This window comes from Denticeps clupeoides, chromosome 16 (assembly GCF_900700375.1).
Source record: "Denticeps clupeoides chromosome 16, fDenClu1.1, whole genome shotgun sequence".
Taxonomy (NCBI): Eukaryota; Metazoa; Chordata; class Actinopteri; order Clupeiformes; family Denticipitidae; genus Denticeps; species Denticeps clupeoides.
The window spans coordinates 18,099,359-18,121,237 of record NC_041722.1 but is presented as its reverse complement, the minus strand read 5'-3'; the positions used below and the strand labels follow the sequence as shown (position 1 = coordinate 18,121,237).

Genomic DNA, 21,879 nt, shown 5'->3' with positions numbered 1-21,879 from the left:
ATCCCACCATTTCAGGGATGAGAAGCTCCGGCCGCAGGCTGCACTCTGCGCCGGGCAGGAAAACGGCGTCACTCCTCCCGCCGCTCGGCAGCTCGGCCAGAGATGCTGACCGAGAGCCAAACAGCACGGGGCTTCTTCTAACCTTTCAATGCCGAGGCCCCGAAATACTCAGACGAAACTCAATGCCCCTACTGTTAGGCCTGTCAACACAAACACTAGTGGCTGTGTGTGGCAAGACCTGCTCTGTGTGTGTGTGTGTGTGTGTGTGTGTGTGTGTGTGTGTGCATACACAATATGACTTAAGCTAACTGTACTGTCAGTTACCGAATAATGGCGCTTCACATCGATACAGAGCCGATACTTTGGGACCGTGCATGGGCAGCCACGAGGGGAGGCCAGCGCTCAGTTCCCATCTACCACGACACCGCTAGCCAAAATTACACATTACACCGTGTGTGTGGGTGTGTGTGTGTTCTACAGGATAAAAAGAGGGAACAGAGGCTCTTTCAACATCCTGAGATTCTCACAGTTTTAGTTTCGGCGCCGAGAGCCAAGCGGCGCCTTGGCGAGGCTGAATGGAAGTGAGGCTACCTCGATGACATCACCGCCGGTGACCTCGCTCCTTACGACGACACGCGCTCCGGGTGACTGAGAAACTATCAGGATGTTACTTCACTCCTTCACATTTGCATTTCTTTGCATATTGTTGAATGCACGCGAACTAGAGGAAAACGGGGGTGTCATTTGTCTCATTATTTCACTGATGCTTTAATTGTATTAAACTGGTTTCCTTTAATTAAAAAACAGAAATGGCAGATGGACTGAAAATGGAGACCACTAGTGACTTCGGCTGCATGGGGTGAAGAACGAAGTGAGCAGCGTCCTCAGCAGGTTGAGGTGAGGTGAGGCGGGGCGGGTGAGGTTTGAGGTCTGGACCGTCTCCAGCTGCCCTGGTGAGAGGGCTTTCCTTTGGACTACGTGGCATCTCAAAGTCCTTAATTCCCCACGCTGGTGTCCTGAGTGTCCCCAAACATGGCCATGTTTACGTCACTTCGGAAGTGGACTTCCATGAACTTTTATAGATTGAAGGAATAACTCAAATGGCCCAGTTGTAATTACAACACTATGACTGTTGAGTCCCATTGTCTCCAGACATGTCACACCTGCCTCACACGTCATTGTGATGCATAGCAGACGCGGGAACGAGTGTTCTCACCGTGAGAAGTGGGAGTAGTGAGTGTGGGACGGTACTTGGCTCAAGGTTGGCTCAATAGCACCGTCACAGTTTGTGGATTAGGACCTGTGACATTAGCCGCAAGGCCACTGCTGGCCCAGCTTCGGGCCCTCCTTTAGAATGCCGCTAGGCACTGTACGGTAAGTGCTTTATCCAGGACATGCCAATTTAACGGGGAGTTCGCGTGGAGGCATCTGAGCCGGGTCCATGTCAGAGGCGTAAGTACGGGGGTGCGGCGGTAATAGCTCAGGCAGCCTTAAATGCGCTTTAGATCTATATTTGTCTGACGCTAAGTCTGCCGTCTTATCAGATGCAGGAACAGCAGAACACCTGCACTGATCCTCAATTAATCTCTGACCTTATCAGAGTGAGACATATCCCAGCGCTTCCAATACGCAGACAACAGGCTCGAGAGGAAAATTAATAACACTTTATTATTATTATTACTGCTACTTGTCTACAAAATGCAATATATATACAGGACAGGCCAAAAGTTTGGACACACCTTCTCATTCAACGTGTTTTCTTTATTTTCATGATCATTTAGATTGGTATATTCTCACTGAAGGCATCAAAACTACGAATGAACATGTGGAGTTATGTACTTAATCAAAAAAAAAAGGTGAAATAACTGAAAACATGTTTTATATTCTAGTTTCTTTGCTCTGATTCCTGCTTTGCACACTCTTGGCATTCTCTCGATGAGCTTCAAGAGGTCGTCACCTGAAATGCTTCTCCAACAGTCTTGAAGGAGTTCCCAGAGGTGTTTAGCACTTGTTGGGGTCCAGCTCACCCCAAACCATCTGGATTGGGTTCAGGTCCGGTGACTGTGGAGGTCAGGTCTCCACTTTTTGTAAAGTCCATAACTCCACATGTGTTCATTCATAGTTTTGATGCCTTCAGTGAGAATCTACCGACGTAAATGGTCATGAAAATTAAGAAAGGTGTGTCCAAACTTTTGGCCGGTACTGTACCTCAATGGCTTTGACAGGCCCTACAGTTGACATACAACACACTTGACCCTTCTGCACACAAGGGTAGAGTGAGCCTGAAATTGGTGTCAGTGCAGGGTTTGCAATTATTTGTCGAAAGAAAAATTATTATAATTTTTTTTTAATTGGTCACATTTTGATTGCTGTCAAATTGTGCCGTTTTATGTATCCAACAAATATCAAGGGCCGAATGTCCACTCGCTGCCTACACTGCCTGGTGCCAGTCTAATGAGATAATCCATGCTGTTTACAGCTCCGAACGTGCTGGCATCAGGCAACGTCACTCCTCACATGTCCCACTACTGACCCTCCAGGAGAGGGCTGGTCAGGAGACGCTGGCTTCCCCCAACAACGCTCCCTTGTGTATTTTTGGTGCCTGACACCTGAGGAATTCCTCACCTCCCTCTGGCCACTCACCTGACTCACTCCGCCGCTAGAAGCCCTTCCCCGTGAACATCAGGTTCTACCGAGGCAGGATTCCATGTATGCTGCCTTTACTCCATGCCACGCATGCGTGCCCATCTTCACCGATCACCAAGCTGCGAGCTGGACGCTAAAACGGGCATTACAGACCGCTGACGAGCCTAGTGTTGACGGGATTAGGTGGAGAGGTCTGCAGGGGGTTTATCCAGGGAAGATGATCACTGGGCCAGGTGTCAGGGTTTTACTCTTAAAAGGCCCACGCCAGACCACGTAAAACAGGGATTTCCAGCGGCCTAAGAGCACAAATCCCTGACAATAAACCACTAAGTTCATGTTTTGAGCTTCAGCGGAATAACATGCCACTTCCGTGCAAAGCGCTTGTAGAAAAAGAACACATATGCGGACCGCTCCGACGTTGAATATTTTTTCTGGGTTATGGGATAACATTTAACATCATATATAGAATAAACAAACAAATAAATACATCATGTAGAGCCTCGTGTGCCACTTCACTCTGGCTGAGCGGAGAAGAGGATGGACTGAGAGGAGGATTGCTTTTAGTGTACAAAATAAAAGCAAAAGAGAAGTACTGTTACGAACGTGAAATAACCACGTGACAGAAACCAGGCTATGACGCATAACTTCTAATGGGGGGAGATATGGAGGAAAGCATAGCAGAGTCCGTTTGGTATCATTTAGACTCAGCGTCTAGCGATCGATACATGCAATTAGAAAAAAAAAAAAAAAAAGTTGGACGTTTTCAACGGAACCCAAAGATTCGCAGACAATCGAGGCTGACGATATAACAAACCGCTCCCCTACGGCGCCGCCCCTATACATTTATGGTATTTATACACGGTACAGTGCATATGAGTGAAATTCTGGTGTGCAAAGCTTCACACGCAGCAGTGGTGTCCCATAAACAATAAACACAGACGATCTAGGGTGGTAGTAGCCTAGTGGGTAACACACTCGCCTATGAACCGGAAGACCCGGGTTCAAATCCCGCTTACTACCATTGTGTCCCTGAGCAAGACACTTAAACCTAAGTTGCTCCAGGGAGACTGTCCCTGTAACTACTGATTGTAAGTCGCTCTGGATAAGGGCGTCTGATAAATGCTGTAAATGTAAATGTAAATGTATCTAAATACATACATAGTCGCGTAACGCAACAAACGTAATGGCAGAAATTTCGTTTTATCAATATCTCAATGTTTTCATTTTTATGCCCACGTAGTGAAATGTACCTCATGTGATAAAAGTGTTGCTCATGGTCGTTATTCGGCTGACCTGATGGTGTCTCTGCGTGTTCAGTGTCGGCCGAGCTCTCGGCGGAAACGAGTCACAAATCCTCCAGTAAATGTAAAGTAAAAGGGAGTAAGTGCCATCGGAATCAATCCCTCAAGATTTAAAGCCTCCAATTGGCAATTAATGGCGCTAAGAAGAAATTGTACGAGGGTCGTGTAACGTGTGCATGAGCCAACAACGTTCCGTCCGCCTCCGATACCAGGCAGAGAGTGGAAAACCGACAGCCATCTTGACACAGGGTTCACATTCCTAACAAAGCAGCAGAAGACCCGGGTTCGAATCCCACTTACTACCATTGTGTCCCTGAGCAAGACACTTAACCCTAAATTGCTCCAGGGAGACTGTCCCTGTAAATACTGATTGTAAGTCGCTCTGGATAAGGGCGTCTGATAAATGCTGTAAATGTAAATGTAAGCAGCACAGATGCGGAGCGTCACAGCATCCCAACCCCAGGGCAGGCCCGCCACCCGCTCCCTACAGGCCTGGGCCGCATCCTGGAAGCAGGTAAGCCAGCAAACAGGCGGACGCAGGGCGTAACGGCGCGTTACTGCGCCCACCGGCACCGGCCCACCCGAGCGATGGAGGGACCTGTTCTCCACGAGGTCCTCGGCTGGGTTTTTTTCTCTGCAAAGTTGCCAGGAATATTTTATAACTCAACAACAGGTCTCCTATCTGGAGCTGGTGCCTCAGCTCCAGGGCCAACTTGGCCCCACCGTGCAGCAGCACGGCACTCTGGGCACCGAAGGTTAACAAGGGACGCAGACAAAGGGGCAGGGCTGGCAAACGAGGGAGGTGGGCACTGCCCAGCAGGCTGATAAATGGAGGTAATTAAAACCGGGCCCATTGTCACCGAGCAATTGGCCCATCTGTGTGGGCTCTGTGTGTGTGTGTGTGTGGGGGTGGGTGGGTGGGCTCTGCGTTTTCGGTGGCCAGGAGGTTATCAGCGGTGGGGCTCATTAGCCAAAGAGAGATTCCCTCAACACAGCCAGTACCCTCTCTCCCCAACACACACCTTTTTTCACCGCTCGGTCACCCGTCCAGCTCGTCACACGCAGTCCCGTCCACATGCCGGCTCGGTGTTGGTTTGGGATGCGGCGGAGATTACCGCCGCAGCGAGGACAGTGTGCCATGTGTCACCGCGACTGCACTTGAAAGCGATAAGTAACATGACGGCGCAGCGTGCTCGGGCGGCGACGTCTACAAAGTCCACAACCAAGCTGGAACAGCGGAGGACCGCGGACATGTTCCCGAATCGAGGCTCACCTATTAACAGAGCACCAAAAAATATTAACTAATTTTTCAATTAGGAGTAAGCCTACAGGATAAAAATAGCCTTTTTGATTCCAGAGCAAAGCTGAGAATTGGGACGGCTTTGCATTCCAACACGTAAATGAAATAATGAATCCAATCATCTGTCAGCTCTGAACAGTGCTGTCCTGTTAAAGGACAGCGACCGGAGTCCCCACGGCAGAGGTCATCCGCCCAGCGCCGGTCACAAGGCCATAACAGCAGCGCGCCGCGTCAGCAGCCGTGGCAGCGGGCGGTAAACAAGGCCGCAGAACCGGTCTCCGTTCAGCCCGGCGCGGCACATTATCGCCGCTGAAGCAGGGACTTATCGTTAACCCCCACCACACATGGAGATTATACCAGACTACAGTAAATCACTTATCGCTTTCAGATAAGCCTTTCAGATAAGACCAGAGGAACAAAAACAGAGCGACGAGAGAGGTGCGACGGCCCGAGACCAAATGGACACGGGTGCTTTTGGACCGATGCCCTTTTAAAGCACGGGTATGGAAGCAGATTTGGGCCACTTTATATACATGGAGTGATATATAAAGTAATTTATATCAACGTATATGTACCTTGACTGAGGGATCGGCCGCATGCAGCCCGGATGAAGATTACGGCTTCACTTACATTTACAGCATTTACCAGACGCCCTTATCCAGAGCGACTTACAATCAGTATTTACAGGGACAGCCCCCCCCGGAGACACTCAGGGTTAAGTGTCTTGCTCAGGGACACAGTGGTAGTTTGAGGTAGGGTTAAGTGGGGTTAGAACCTGGGTCTTCTGGTTCATAGGCGAGTGTGTTACCCGCTAGGCTACTACCGCCCTATTCATGTTTATCCCGACTGGATCTGGTATTCTCACCATGGACATCCCTACCTGTAACACATGATGCTACTCGGCTCTCAACAACACCGCCTCGTGGGAAACGATGGCCGCTGATGGCCGATTTCTCAGGCCGCCTCCCCCTCGCATTACACCTCTTCATGGTTGGCCAGCAGAATACCTGCTGGTTGCCGGGGAAAAATGCTGACATTTCCACCCGGTGTAATACTGCCCCTTGTCTGCAATGGTGCGTTTAATCCGGACATATCGTTTGCTCCAACAGAATCGTGCGGCCGCATCTAAAGTTCCCTTTCATCACTGGGCCAAGCACAACGTTCCCTAAAAACGTTCCTGACCAAAGTGGCACAGCGCTGGGCACCTCGGCTACCTGGGGCAAGATGAAAATACCCACTGTAATCGGCCAAGCGTCTGAGCCGGGCCCTCGAGTACCGGCCCTCCTGACAGGCTAATTAAAGAGCGACGGCGGAGCAGACGGGCTGGAGAGCGCCACGAAACATCTGCGTTAAAGAAAAACAAGGTAATTATACAGAGGGGCGAGGGGAGGGAGGCTGGAAAAGGCGCTTCAAACCCCCTTCAAAGGCGCCCGCGATTTCTGCCCCTAAACCATGGTCAGCGCGCGCCGAGATCACCACAACAGCGTCTGGCCCGGCCCCGGCCTCCTCCTCCTCGCACGAGTATAACGATCTGACTGTGCATTCGGTCTCCGTCGAGGGGGCAACGTTGCACCGCTCGCCCCCGGAGAGACGCGGAACGGAGCCGTAAACGCCGCCACTTTTTACCCAGTCCCATTTTACCCCTTTTGGGAATGTAAACACATACGCACAAAAAAAAAAAAAAAAAAAAAAAAAACATGAACCTACTGGTTTCTATAATATAATTCCTTCCCGGTAAAGAGCCAAAGCCTTTTTGAGGTGGAGGACAGCATATATATATATATGTGTGTGTGTGTGTGTGTGTGTATACATATATATATATATATATATATATATACACACACACACACACACACACACACACACACACACTTTTTTTTTTTTTTTTTAATGCCGTAACTGCCGAAACAGACACCAGGACATGCAGGCGTGCGTGATGGAAGGAACAGAAGCGGAAAGAAAGAGTATCTGAGAAAGAGATAGAGGGGGGGGGGGGGTTCCCGGGGGGAATTTCCCACCTCTCCTCTGTGCTGCTGTCGCCGTCCCCGCCCCTTATTCCTCCGCGCCTGGCATCACCGTGGTACCCACCTTTCACCTATTCAGCATTGGCCACTGGAGAGCAGGGGCCGGCTACATTACGTCACTGTTCGTTCTTGCCCAGTCTTTCACAGTTGGGTCACCAGAAACAAGCGTCCCGAGGGCTGGATTCCAGCCTTACAGTGTTCTTACTGGAAATTCACTCTGGTCAAGGGGAGCACTTGTGAGAACGTTGTATGGAATCATAGTGTTTGGGCCTTTTAAATTAAAGCAGAGTGCAGACTAAACATCTAAAATACGGAATCTTGCAGAGGTTAGCGTTCCACGCCGCCATCAGAAGACACAGCAGCTCTTACCTTTCTGGCAGTGGTTGGACGTCCAGCAGTGAAGGTGGTTGTCATTGAAGTTGGTCTTGTTGCATTGCATTTTGTCCCCCGGAAACCCTGTGCACACGTCCCCGCACTCCTTCGGCTGCTTGTTCCCGACGATGAAGCCGTTGGCCTCGTCGTCCGTGATGAGCGACCAGTCCACCGAGTCCAGGTAGCACAGCTCTGGGTTCTTCTCGATTCGGATGGCCCCGCGGCTGATGTTCCGCAGGTTGTATAGGCCGATGTCCCTCAGGCTGTTCATCTCGTAGATGACCAGGGCGTAGTTGAAGAAGAGTTTGTGTCCTCGGATAACAGACAGGTTTGGGAAGAGGGTGCTCAGGCTGTCTAGGCCCACCACCCGGAAGAGCATCAGGTAGTCCGTGATCATGGTGAGTTTGGGGAAGCTCAGCGTGCGGAAGACTTCCTGATTGTTGCCTCTCTCCCCAATGAGCAGAATCTGAAGGTAGCCCTCCACGACCGTGCAGTTCTCCAAGAGCTTAAACTCCGAGATGTAATTGCCAATGTAAATGTCTGGTCCACAGACTGTGGAGGGTAGAGAAACAAGAAAATAATGTCAGAAGAGGTGACATGATTTCAATTCTTACTGGAGAGCCATGACGTGTTAAGAGAACAGATCAAGGTGTGTATAGAGGCTTTCAAACAGGACCTATCAAATTACCCTGGAAATGAGATCACAAAACTTCCATGATATCAGAGTACATGACCGAAATATGAGATGAATTTTGAGCATTTCACGATCACCATATCTTAAAATTTACTTAAATTACAGATACATGTATTGATAAGCAGTTCCATTTCCAATGCTACTCTAATTACTTAAAGTTAGATTTACTCGTTAAGGTCAGTTTAAGGTAGTAATTCATGCAAATATTATCGTAAAAACCTGCATATAAAAAGGTCATTTTCCCAAGTGTTCCTTTCTCGCTGAGCAGCAGGGACCTCTGCGTCCCGACCACAGCGACACCGTACAAGCACGAATATCAGCTTACTGGTGAATAAAGATTCTCAAAATAAAACTAAAAATAAATAAATAAATAAAAACCGAAGTGGAAGGGGGCGCCCGTCATGACTGCCCACTGCTCGCCATGGGCAATGGTTAAAAACAGAGGACACATTTCGTTGTGTCACCGTGTGCTGTGCTGCAGTGTTGCACAATGACAAATCACTTCACCTTCATATACAGGCGTAGACGGGGAAATAAGCCGCCTCACCAAACAGGGTCATCCACGTCCAACCACAGACCATAAAACCCTCTGTCGCAGACATCAATAAATATGCAGTTGTATGCAGGTGTACAGGGAAATACGCCGCCTCACCGTACCGTTCTTCTAAACGCACCCAACAGCCAATAATTGGTAGAGTTCATGAGCATCTACGTTGTTCAGTGTGAATATCAAATAGCGAATAAAACCAAAACACGTCTGGCAGCGGCACAGTTTTACGCACATTCCGTAACACAAGTCATTCAGAGAACACTGCATGTGGAAACAATGAAGACGGCAAGACAAAACACTACACCACGCGCACACACACACACACACACACACACACACACACACACACATTTCCAAGGTCCCAAAAAGGCCCATCAAAGGTTCTCTTCTCCCATAGCATGCGTTTCCGCGGGGAAACTCCACGCTCCCGGACCTGTGATGAAAGCGTCAGAGGTACGTATGTTCGTATGCACGCTGTCCACTGTGACGTTGGAATAATAAAAAGAACTTGACCGCTCACCCGGAGCGTTAAGTGGTTCTGGATGAGGGTGTTTCGTCTGTTAAATGTCGTAAACGTAACCGGCGTGCAGGTGTAGGTCGGTGGAGCAGGACGGGTAAGTCGTTGCTATCGTCGTGACACAGTTGTACAAAAGCGTACGCGCCTTTTTTTTTTTTACGCTCACTTAGAAAGGATGTGGCCCACAAACTTCGCATCAGGGCCTTCAACCGTGAACAAAGGACAGCAGAAACGGACGCCATGTATATAATTATCAGACGAGCCAAATGGCACGCTCCGTCTCTCACGGTCGCGTCACTGCCAGACACGTCCCGCCCTCCCGGGCGACTTCAAACAAGGCATGTTCGCCGAGCGCGCCGAGCTCCGTAGACCCGCTCTCCGCTTAAGGCCGGGAAAGTGCTCGCGGCGGATTTTCCAAAAAAAGAAAAATGGACACGGACGAATGGCACGGACGAGCATGCAGTCAGTCAATCACAATACTGGCATTCAATGCTAAAATTAAAAATGGTTATAATAGGCCTGGGTAACGTTTTTTTTATACAAACAAACATGCCATAACAATATATGTATTAACGGCCGTGACTAAACGACTGATGTGTAACCTTTGTCAGTGATAAAATAAATTGTAAACTTTTCGACGGTTTGGGTTTAAGGCGGCTATGTTTCATGGGGCAGTGGTGTCCTAGCGGTTAAGGAAGCGGCCCCGTAATCAGAAGGTCGCCGGTTCGAATGCCACTGAACAAAGCACCGTCCCCACACGCTGCTCCCCGGGCGCCTGTCATAAGTATAAGTGAAGTGATTGTCACTTGTGATACACAGCAGCACAGCACACGATGCACACAGTGAAATTTGCCCTCTGCATTTAACCCATCACCCTGAGTGAGCAGTGGGCACCATGACAGGCGCCCGGGGAGCAGTGTGTGGGGACGGTGCTTTTGCTCAGTGGCACCTTGGCGGATCGGGATTCGAACCGGCAACCTTCTGATTATGGGGCCGCTTCCTTAACCGCTAGGCCACCACTGCTAGGCCATGGCTGCCCACTGCTCACCAAGGGTGATGGGTTAAATGCAGAGGACACATTTCACTGTGTGCACCGTGTGCTGTGCTGCTGTGTACCACAAGTGACAATCACTTCACTTTCCGTGTCATCGCAAGCGAGGAACTGAAGTTCGGTTTCAGTCATTTCCCTGAGGCTACATCCTTTCTAAGACGCGCCCACAGGCAGGTACTGACGCAATACATGCAATAGACTCGTTTTTGTAATGAACGAGTACATAGGTCTGAAACCGGTCATCGTAATCGATTGGAACCTCATCGCGGTCATATAAAAAAAAAAAAATAAATAATAAAAAAAAAAAAACGCTCGGCTTGGCATAAAATGCCACATCTAACGTTCTGCCCCGAATTTCACCCCCCGACAGCCCCTCTGTACGAACTGTTGGCCTCCCGGTGATTGAAGAGTAAAGAAGTTGACCGAGGCCAGCCGTGACCCGCGGGCAAGGTGTCGGCAAGGGGCGCGGTGATAAAACTGGCGCCGACGTCCCGCGACCTCCTCTCCAGGCCAGACTCTCACACCGCTGTGCAAACGCACCTATCTCAATTGCCGCGATGGTGCTCCGGCGCAAATGTTTACACGAGATAACGTCCCGCCGGGCGGCACTTCCAGCCGCGGGCTGCAGGGGGAAGCCGGGTTATCAGGAACACCGTTCTATACAATAAACAAATAAAACTCTTTTTCTTGGATTTATAGCGGTCTTAGTTTGTCCCCCTAATACCGTATCTGAAGTGTCTTTCCGAAATTCCGCCTTGGTGCAGCATCACAGCCACTTTGATCCAGTCCCACGATGAGATTTTCCGGGACTCTACAGGACTCAAATGAGGAGGAGAGCGGCCGATAGAAGTTGAGGGAGCATGAAGTAATAAACGGCGTTTACAAACCACAATGTTTGGCGCAGACTGGAAGTCATGTCGGCAATTTTCGAGAAGAGATAAAACGAACCCACCGATTCTCACGTGACTGAACTAAAAAAAAAAAACATTTGTGCTCATTTTTATGGTTATGATGGTCGATGGATATAATGTTTTAGGGGAGGGAAATTCTCTGGGTGAACAAAGCATGAGAAACGGGAGGTAACCTTCACCCTTATGACGTCATAAGGGGGCCAAATTCCAGATCCGACAGTATGAGCTGCCGCTCTCTGAACAGCGAGGCAGAATGACCAATGGGACTCTTTACACCATAAAGTGATGTGATTGTCACATGTGATACACAGCAGCACAGCACGGCACACGGTGCACACAGTGAAATTTGTCCTCTGCATTTAACCCATCACCCTGAGTGAGCAGTGGGCAGCCATGACAGGCGCCCGGGGAGCAGTGTGTGGGGACGGTGTTTTGCTCAGTGGCACCTCAGTGGTACCTTGGCGAATCGGGATTCGAACCGGCAACCTTCTGATTACGGGGCCGTTTCCTTAACCGCTAGGCCACCACTGCCCCATAGACAGGCCAGGGGAACTCGTATTAATGTTAAATGATCTCGCAAAGTCCCATTTTCATGATAGGGGACCTTTAAATTGCACAGAACAAATATGCCATGCAACGAGGCCTGCAAAACCAAGATGGATTTGGTCTCACAGGTCCACCAAAGACCCAGTCCAAAATCTACACTAGGGACACAGACAGAGATAATAGTCAATACTGATAAATTATCCACTTCAGGAAATACTCGTTTTTAGCAGAACATGCGTCTCCGATAGCTCAAATTTTTGCCACCGAGGCTGAACAATAAAACGGCCGTGGTGCAAGATCATATTTCCGGGGGAACGCATCGAGATAAGGCGTCGTTCCCCAACCTGCAGTGGTTAAAACAGGCACTTCCAAATCAACAGAACCCGGTCTGTCGTCTATTTTAAAACGCGTCTTTCGCCCCTCGACGTTTACTTGGGAACATGGAAATTTTGTGGCGGCAAAGCGGCACAGCGCAATCCGCTTACAGGCCCGTAGCTCCCAACGGTGGGGGGGGGGGAATGATGGATTTAATTACATTTAATTACATTTACGGCATTTATCAGACGCCCTTATCCAGAGCGACTTACAACCAGTAGTTACAGGGACAGTCCCCCCCCCCTGGAGCAACTTAGGGTTAAATGTCTTGCTCAGGGACACAATGGTAGTAAGCGGGATTTGAACCTGGGTCTTCTGGTTCATAGGCGAGTGTCTTACCCACTAGGCTACCACCAGGCCCCTAATTATTTTGTTGGGTTGCTGCTGAGCCGTCCTTTAGCTTTGAGGGCCAAAAAAAAACGAAGAGTCCTGCTCTTCCCGCACTTCGATCCCTAGCGGGTTTAGGCGCCGGGCCCCTTTGGGCGGGCGGCCCCCTTGCCGAATTGTCCGCACGTGCGAGCGAGCGCGGACGCGAACCGAGTAACGGGACAAAGCCGTTGAGGTGAGACTGTCTATTTCAAAAGTGTCAAAACTTCCTGATACGGTCCCCTCCATCAGATAAGCTGCCACCGCTATTCGGCGAGCACGAAAGACAGAATCTTCAACGTGTTGTGCCGCAACACAACCCGCGGCGTCTTAAATTTGTGCCTCTACGGGCCAAATCGGGCCAGCAGCAGGGCGGAGAACCGGTTCAACCAGCACGCCATGCCGCCTTAGGACAGGGGACACGCAGCCTAGACCTTATTAACCCCCCCCCCCAGCGTCCTGGCCACAAAACGCTTCCCCACTCAGCTGGAGAACTCGGGGCCAGACGTCCGAAACGGGATTTAAGCTCCAGTCTCTCTGGAGTCGTGGGTTCAAATCCCACCAATATCTTATAGGGGGGGTAGTAGCCTAGTGGGGTAACACACTCGCCTATGAACCAGAAGACCCAGGTTCAAATCCCACTTTCTACCATCGTGTCCCTGAGCAAGACACTTAACCCTGAGTGTCTCCAGGGGGGGACTGTCTCTTTAACTACTGATTGTAAGTCACTCTGGATAAGGGTGTCTGGTAAATGCCGTAAATGTAAATCGAACAACTAGAAGCAGGTAACCAGAAGACGCAGGTTCAAACCCCACCTACTACAATCATGTCCCTTAAGTGTTTTTTTTTTCCAGGAGGGGACTGTCCCTGTAACTACTGATTGTAAGTCGCTCTGGATAAGGGCGTCTGGTAAATGCTCCACGGTTCGTGTCGCCGAAACAATCGACCCTCGGGAAGTAAAGAGGACCGGCCGCCCGGGGGGGGGGGGTCAGCAGGTCGTGCCGACGCGTCGGGGTTTTCTCCCCAACCCCCCTCCCCACCTGAAGGTCAGAAAGAGACTTAAAATAAAATAAAATAAAAAAATGAACACAACGCAGAATTGCACAGGCCACTTACTGTGCGGACTGGCGGCCCGCAGGCAGGATGCGCAGACGAGCAGCAGCAGCGCGCCGGAGGAGACCAAACTCTCCCTCCCCCGACCCGTCCCCATTCCTGTAGGTCAGCGGGGTCCGGCCAGGAAAAATAGTACGTCAACGTGTCCACCGGTTTACAGCGCGAAAATAAAGACAGAAGCAGAAATGAACAAAAATTCCAGTCAGTGAATCCGGCCGGGATGGCTGCGTTAGCCGGCCGGCTAACTTCGCCGCGGCTCCCCGAGTGTTTGAACGACGGGCGGCGCGGTGCTTCTTTCCCCGAAAGCCCTTCTATTCACGCCGGGCGACGTCGCCGCAGGCGCCAGCAACAAACCGTGGCGGGGATTTCGGTCCGGCGCCCCGGTCGAAAGCGCATATTTCCCCGACGCCGACGAACAACGACGAAACGAGGGCACTTCGGCTGGATCGCCCGCAGCCCGACGCGTGGGTGCGCAGCCCGGATCAGGAGCCGCGTGTCTCAGCCCTGCGACGGTCCGCATCCTCGGACTCCATTCTTCGGGGACGAGTGCGACGGCGGGCGGGCTCCGGCGGGTCAGGCGCCGACGACACCATCATGCGGGCGGCCGCATTCCGACGGAGGGACAAGGCAGCGGCCTCCCCTCGGCGACTCGCTCCGCTTCTGGCCCCCGGGCGTCCCGCAGACGCGGCACCGCTGGTCTGGGCTGGCGTGCGTCCGTCCGTCCGTGAAACCGTGCGCGGCGTGGCGTGGTCGCGGCGGGGCTCCCGCTCCGTGTAAAGGCGTGCAGCTGCGGCGGCCTCGGCGTTTTGATTATTATTATTTTTTTATTTCTTTTTAACCGGATTTTCTTTCTTTCTTCTCTGTTAAATCGTGCACTCACTCACTCTCACACTCACTCACTCCACAGCGAGCTGCGTTTGAAAGGGCGGCCGCGAAAACGCGGAACGGATCCCGGCCTGGATCCCGGCGCCGGGAATTTCTTAAAGGCATCGCGGGTACATGTTCCCAGGGGGCGCTGTACAGAAGGGCGCACGGTCGTTTTAAACAAATACAAAAGCAGTGTGTAAACGCTGTCCCTTTTATAATCTTTATGTTGTGCACAGTGCCTTGCCAGAGCTTCAGGCAGTGTTGAAAATAATTAAAGTCTTTAGGAAGGTCTTAGAACGTCTAAAAGTGTAAAACACGCCAAAAATGGGATTAAAAAGTGAGTGTGAGAATAATGTTGGTGTCGGCATGTAGACATGTTCTAGAAGAACTGGGTGTCGGCCTCTCCCAACTCTGTAAACTAACGACAGATTTCACACAAGCAAAAGTCTACAGATGCAGAAGAATATTATATTGCAGCTCAGAGAACAACAGGAGAAAAGAGTCATGTCATTGTTTCATGAAAACAAGAAAATTCTGCAATAAACGCTTTCGTTAGATGAATATTTGATCAGTTTTTGATACACGGTGGTTTTCATCGGACCGTTTTGACTTTTGCCCAGTACTCTCTGTCTGTAATCAAGATCTGAATTCTATATTGTGTATAGAAATATTATATTTTAATCAAATTCAATCCAAATTGTGCATGTAGACACTCCTCTGTGCTAGGTATGAAGGCTAAAATGGAAGCCATTGTGAAGGACACATTCAGTATTTTCTGCTTGTATAATTGTTTGTCTTATTTCAAACACTTCACCACATGTTGTTATCAATGAGTAAAATTAATATAGTCCTAATTCTTTTTCATTTAAGCATTTTAATTAATTAAGTAAATGGGGCAGTGGTGGCTTAGCGGTTAAGGAAGCCCCCCCTCTTAATCAGAAGGTTGCTGGTTCGAATCCCGATCTGTCAAGGTGCCACTGAGGTGCCACTGAGCAAAGCACCGTCCCCACACACTGCTCCCCGGGCGCCTGTCATGGCGCCCACTGCTCACCAAGGGTGATGGTTAAATACAGAGGACACATTTCGTTGTGTCACCGTGTGCTGCAGTGTTTCACAATGACAATCACTTCACTTTCACATGAGTTATACTTGGCTCATCAATCATTCAATAATGACACATGCTTAAAAAAGTTGTATTTTATAATAAATAAATAAACCTACACAAAGTTAAGTGAACACCCAGGTTCAGGTGGATGTTCATCACACGCAAGGCATCAAGGCCTCACTTCTTACATTTACAGCATTTACCAGACGCCCTTATCCAGAGCGACTTACAGTCAGTAGTTACAGGGACAGTCCCCCTGGAGACACTCAGGGTTAAGTCTTGCTCAGGGACACGATGGTACTAAGTGGGGTTTGAACCTGGGTCTTCTGGTTCATAGGCGAGTGTGTCACCCACTAGGCTACTACCACCCAAATACTGTTCATGTCCATGCGTCTAAATATTTGCCCAATGCTCAAAACACTGATGAAGTAAAAAGTGAAGCACTTTACTTTACTGTAGCATGAGCAAACATTAATGCCGGATGAAAGCCATTCATGCTCAGAAGGTCAAATGACCGGAAATACTGAATTATCACAACAGCTGGGCAACATGCTCACTTACTCGCTCTTAGCTTTTTAGCCCTAATTTCTTTTATTCGTATCTTAATTCCCATATCTTTATTTATTGTACCCACATCTCTTTTACAAGAGTGAGACCTGGTCTTCGTGATCCTCTTAAATTCACCAGTGGATGTAAACGTGTACATCTATTTTATGTCTTTCTGCAGACTGCTCCGTGTCCATGCTGCGGTTCTCCCCGTGCTCCATGAAAACCCGGGTGAACATTCGAGAGCAGCTGCTTAGCTGTGTGCTCAGGATCGCGAAATCCCATAAACTCAAGTTCACGTCTCCGATTGGTCAAACAATACAATCATAACGGATGCAATGATGAGTCCGATACGTACAGATATACCATAAGACATCGTCATCAACAACCGACAGAGAAATAGCTCATGCGAGGTTTCCCTTGCCACCCAGACCTTACATTTTCATTATAAAAACAGGAAAAACCCGCACTCGAAATATAATTAATCAAATACATCACAGAAGCACCACTGTACGTTTTACTGTGCATGATTTCAGTGTTTAGATCTCATTCACTCATGAGCTGAAGTGCACCGATATTGTTCATATGGCCAAAAAAAAAACGCTGTTTTGAGACTCTGCCCAACATCAAAGGAGCAATGCAATTTCCTGCCCCTCAAATCTCGGCCGTCGTGTTTATCACGTGGCGCCATTAACCGCATACAGCTTCACAGGGGTCAGGCGTCGGGTTAGTTAGACCTCATGTCCTTATTTCGCTCTCGTTTGGGTGGGCGAGAGGCTAAGACGGAGCGAATCCCCCCGGATGCGGCCGCGCTGCGAGAAAGAAAAGGCCCAGGGGCTGAAGGATCGTCCCTGACACTTCTGATCATGCTTGTAATTGTGCCGCAGATTACCTCAGGTCCTGGCAAGCCGGGTTAAGGCTTTGTCACATTCCGACAATTACGAAGCATAAAACAAAACAGGAGCAAGAAAATTAAAAAAATGAAAAATGAAGTGAACATCAGAGACCACCCAGGACCATTTTGTGAGGAGAATTCCCCTGGAACAAGCGCGCACTGTACCAGCGCGACCTCCTGCTCCCGACACTGAATGTTGTGCCTGTCCACTTGCATTTGCCGGGGCCCTTATAAAAGCAGGCCGCGGGCCCACCCACCTCGAACTCCGCTCGCTGCCTCCATTCTCCCCCGGCTCTCAAGTGGAAGTAAACGTGTTTACCACCGGTGGGCCAGCCATGCTAATGAGCGTTATTTTTATTGTGCCCATGCAGGGTGAATGGAATTTCTGGGGTCTCGTGGAGGGAAAATTAGGGATGGCGTGCCTGTTGCCATCCCTGTGGCTTCCTTGGGCTAATGATGTTTTCAGCTGCGAGATATGAGATGACGCAGGGCCAGCATCGGAAACCCACGCTTCACAGGCAAACGTAAAGGTGGTCCCTAAAGTGCAGTGCTGGGCGGACATTAGTGACTTCGAGGGTTCAAGTCAGACTCCAGTTGTGAAAATGAAAGGTATCTGTAGGGCATTCATTCCACCCTCCATTTAATTGTCAGGCAGGGCAAAGACGCCCATACCAGTATATTATTACTATTATTTCCTTTTTCATCTTCACTTGCGACCACCAACGGCTGAGCGCTGATAAACGTGCAGCGACATGGAGGACGGGCTGCCAACGTCTTGGTACTGGGTGTTTCATGGCAGCTTAGCTCATGATTATGCCCTTAAAGGCAACTGAGAATAAAGTGGTAATGAGGAGCTGAAAGACGTGACTCATCCTTCACAGTACATGCAGTGCACGCTTAGAGAAGGTCGCCGCTCGGGGTCAAGCTATAACACCTAGTTATTCTCCGGGTATGTCTTAGGTAGAAAAAAAAAATAAAAAATCTATAGTCCGGAACTGAAGCAGTCACAAGCGTTAAAAAAAAATGTTCAATGTGCAGTAAACATAATTCCTGCTCGACCATCGCATGTGCAGCCTGCAGCGCCCTCTAGTGGTGAGACAGGTTCATTGCGACCAAAGCCTAACTGCAGCATTTACTTTTACACTCATGGCATTTATCAGACGCCCTGGTCCAGAGCGTCAGTAGTTACAGGGACAGTCCCTCCCCTGGAGACACTCAGGGTCAAGCGTCTTTCTCAGGGACCTGATGGTAGTAAGTGGGGTTTGAACCTGGGACTTTGTGGTCCTCTGGTTTTTAGTGTTACCCCCCTAGAGGCTACTACCACCACCCATAACTGCACCCACAGCATGGTCTCAAAAGAATCTCATTTCATTCAGTCTTGGGACTAAAGTAAAGTGAAGTGATTGTCACATGTGATACACAGCAGCAAAGCACACACAGTGAAATTTGTCCTCTGCATTTAACCCATCACCCTTGGTGAGCAGTGGGCAGCCATGACAGGTGCCTGGGGAGCAGTGTGTGGGGATGGTACTTTGCTCAGTGGCACCTTGGCGGATCGGGATTCGAACCAGCAACCTTCTTATTACTGGACCGCTTCCTTAACCGCTAGGCCACCACTGCCCTAATCGAGACAAGCGGGCAAGGAAACAGAACCATAATAGGAAGGCCGGTTCGAATCTGCCACTCAGAAATATATTTCTAATGAAACATTAACTTAATCTACACTTTTAATCTATGCGACATGCATAATGTAACACAAAGGATGTGCTGTCATCGCTAGAAGATTATGGCCAATGGCAGAATGTTCAGGGACCATAAAGATTTTTTTTTTTGGTTGAAGATGTTGTCTGGATCATAGGACAATTTATATTACCAATTTTTTGGTTGCCATGATGAAAGTGAAAGTGAAGTGATTGTCATTGTGAAGCACTGCAGCACAGAACATGTTGATACAACAAAATATGTCCTCTGCTTTTAACCATCGCCCTTGGTGAGCAGTGGGCAGCGATGACAGGCGCCCAGGGAGCAGTGTGTGGGGACGGTGCTTCACTCAGTGGCACCAAAAAAGAATGAGAATGAAACAGGGAAACTGCCCATTTGAAAAATGGAATCTTAGCTGAACTGTAAAATGCATGAAACTAATAAGGCGTAGATGGTGGCGACCTCTAGTGTCGGACGTTGGGATTTATAAAAGATTCCAAGTGAAGTGTAATGAACTGAAAGCGTATTTGCAGATGTTCCTCTACACTGCATTCCACCGGAGGAAGTGGTGTTGGGGGATATGAGTCTTATCAGTAACACATTAACAAGAAGAGGACGTAAGTAATGAACACCTCTGCACGCTTGGCCCAAAGTGTGCTGCTGATGCAGGATTTTAATGTCATAATCTGTGTTTTACACTGATAGATGGTTAAATATCAGCCTAGTCTGGACAACGTGAACTCAGTACAGTGAGACATGACGTGATGCTGCTAGCTGGTAGGCATGCTAGCTTCGCTAAATATCTCTGCAGTGCAATACACTGCAGATCTTTGAAACGTTTGACCACATCTCTTTAATAAATGTTCACATAAGTATGACTACGTGAGGATTTGTAAAATACAGATTAACTCAACATTTTGGACTAAATACCCCTGTGAAAGGGCCAGAGTGATGCACAGTCAGGCTTAATCAAAAATAATTTTCATGCAAAATCAATGCATGCACGATTTGAAGTGATTCACTGCAGCACATGGTGCACACAACGAAATGTGTCCTCTGTGTTTAACCTTTGGTGACAGGCGCCCGGGGAGCAGTGCATGGGGAGGGTGTTTTGCTCAGTGGCACCTCAGTGGATTGGGATTCGAACCGACAACCTTCTGATTACAGGGCCACTTCCTTAACCGCTAGGCCACCACTGTACTTTTTCATTTGCTATTTTCTGTCTTTGCAAATAGCAGGCATTTGTTTGATCTTTCAGCATTATGTGACCTTGATTAAATTATTATTAGGGTCATAGGTGTAAACAAGGCCCGTACAGGGTAAATCGTTTTCTAGTAAGGGGAGATGGATAATCGCACGGTCAATTATTACTAAACGTATCCAACCTTCCCACTGCTCCTTTAATAAAAACACAGAACCCAGTGGCCTGTGGACCATGAGAATAAATGATTAAATGATTTAGACCTACAGATGGATGTGAACTATTATTTGCATAATAATGACATGAACAGTGCTGGATGATACTGTAAAAATGTCTCCTATATTGTTGTGAAGTTGTTCATGTCTACATATTTACCACAAGATGCCACTAATGAGCACTACAGACATGGACGTATTTAAAAAAAAATCCGGAGGGGGAAAGTCCTGTGGTTTTCAGCTTGTGAAAAAGACACCCTATATTACATGGCTATTGATAAACCAATTAATCAATCTTTATTTATATGATGCACCTTCTCATTCAATGTGTTTTCTTTATTTTCATGACCATTTACGTTGGTAGATTCTCACTGAAGGCATCAAAACTATGAATGAACACATGTGGAGTTATGCAAGGTGAAATAAGTGAAAACATGTTTTATATTCTAGTTTCTTTGCTCTGATTACTGCTTTGCACACTCTTGGTATTCTCTCGATGAGCTTCAAGAGGTCGTCACCTGAAATGCTTTTCCAACAGTCTTGAAGGAGTTCCCAGAGGTGTTTAGCACTTGTTGGCCCCTTTGAAGGTGTCCAAACTTTTGGCCTGTACTGTACATTTTCACAAAGTGCATAACAAATAGAACAGTGCCCAAAGCCCCAGGTGAGCAAGCCAGAGGCAACAGTGGCGAGGATAAAAGCTCCCTCTAACCAGAAGGAGAATTTGAGAGGAACCTAGAACCCATTCTCCTCTAGTCAGCACTGGATTCCAATGAAATACATCCAGAAAACGATGGCATATGAGGCTTATTTCAGTCCACTTGTGCATAATGAATTAACATCCAAGTAGTGTATTAGAGTCCCAGTGCATGGAGGTTGGCCATGTCACGTGGTCACTCCAAACCAGGGAGAACAATCTCCTACGAACATCCTCCTGCTCTGCATGAAGACTGTAGTCGTCAAGCTGTAAATTCAGAGAAAAGAGGTGTACAGCAGTCAAACGTCATCACAAAACGCATTACCTTTAATTCGTTTCAACTCTTTTTGTTTTTGTGACCTTGAGAAAAAAACTGTCCCTGTTGCATCATCACAAAGCAGATAAGATGCATCTGACCTGGAACTCACATGTTGGCATTTTCTAATGAGTGGTTCTCACACTCGACCTGTGATATAAAACACACAATAATTTACAGGCTGATTAATGCAGGAGAAAAAACACACACTGCTATAGAACCAGCTTGTTAAAACAATATAAAAACATTTCATATTCAAAACAAGCATATAAAAGAGCAAAAAAGAATATTATTCTAATTCTATATGATACTTTCCTTATGGCATCGTGCCTGTTGTTAGCTGATCCCCCCACAGTTTTAATTAAATGAAATAACACATTTTATTTATCATTGCCATCTTTGCACACATATTCATCCATCCATTGTAAAAATACGATGATTTCCGCCATGACTGGTTCAGTGTTCTTCTGAATTCGCCAGCAGCTTCAGGAAGTTTTTCCACTCGGGGCCGCAGGAAAGACGCACGTAATTAGTTCCACATGTTTCTATTGCAGCTATATGTGCGCTGAGAAC

At 48.4% G+C, this 21,879-nt stretch overlaps 1 protein-coding gene across 1 annotated transcript in view; it reads right to left on the bottom strand.

The window, feature by feature from the left end:
• The window catches only part of igf1rb (insulin-like growth factor 1b receptor), a 41,419-nt gene extending 26,769 nt beyond the window's left edge, over nucleotides 1-14,650 (bottom strand). The window contains exons 1-2 of the mRNA XM_028956485.1: nucleotides 13,770-14,650; nucleotides 7,641-8,195 (exon numbers count right to left, since the gene is read on the bottom strand). Of these exons, the coding sequence (XP_028812318.1) occupies nucleotides 7,641-8,195; nucleotides 13,770-13,863 (649 nt within the window). The 5' untranslated portion in view covers nucleotides 13,864-14,650. The remainder of the gene's footprint in view (nucleotides 1-7,640; nucleotides 8,196-13,769) is intronic.
• Between the last annotated feature and the right edge of the window lie 7,229 nt (nucleotides 14,651-21,879).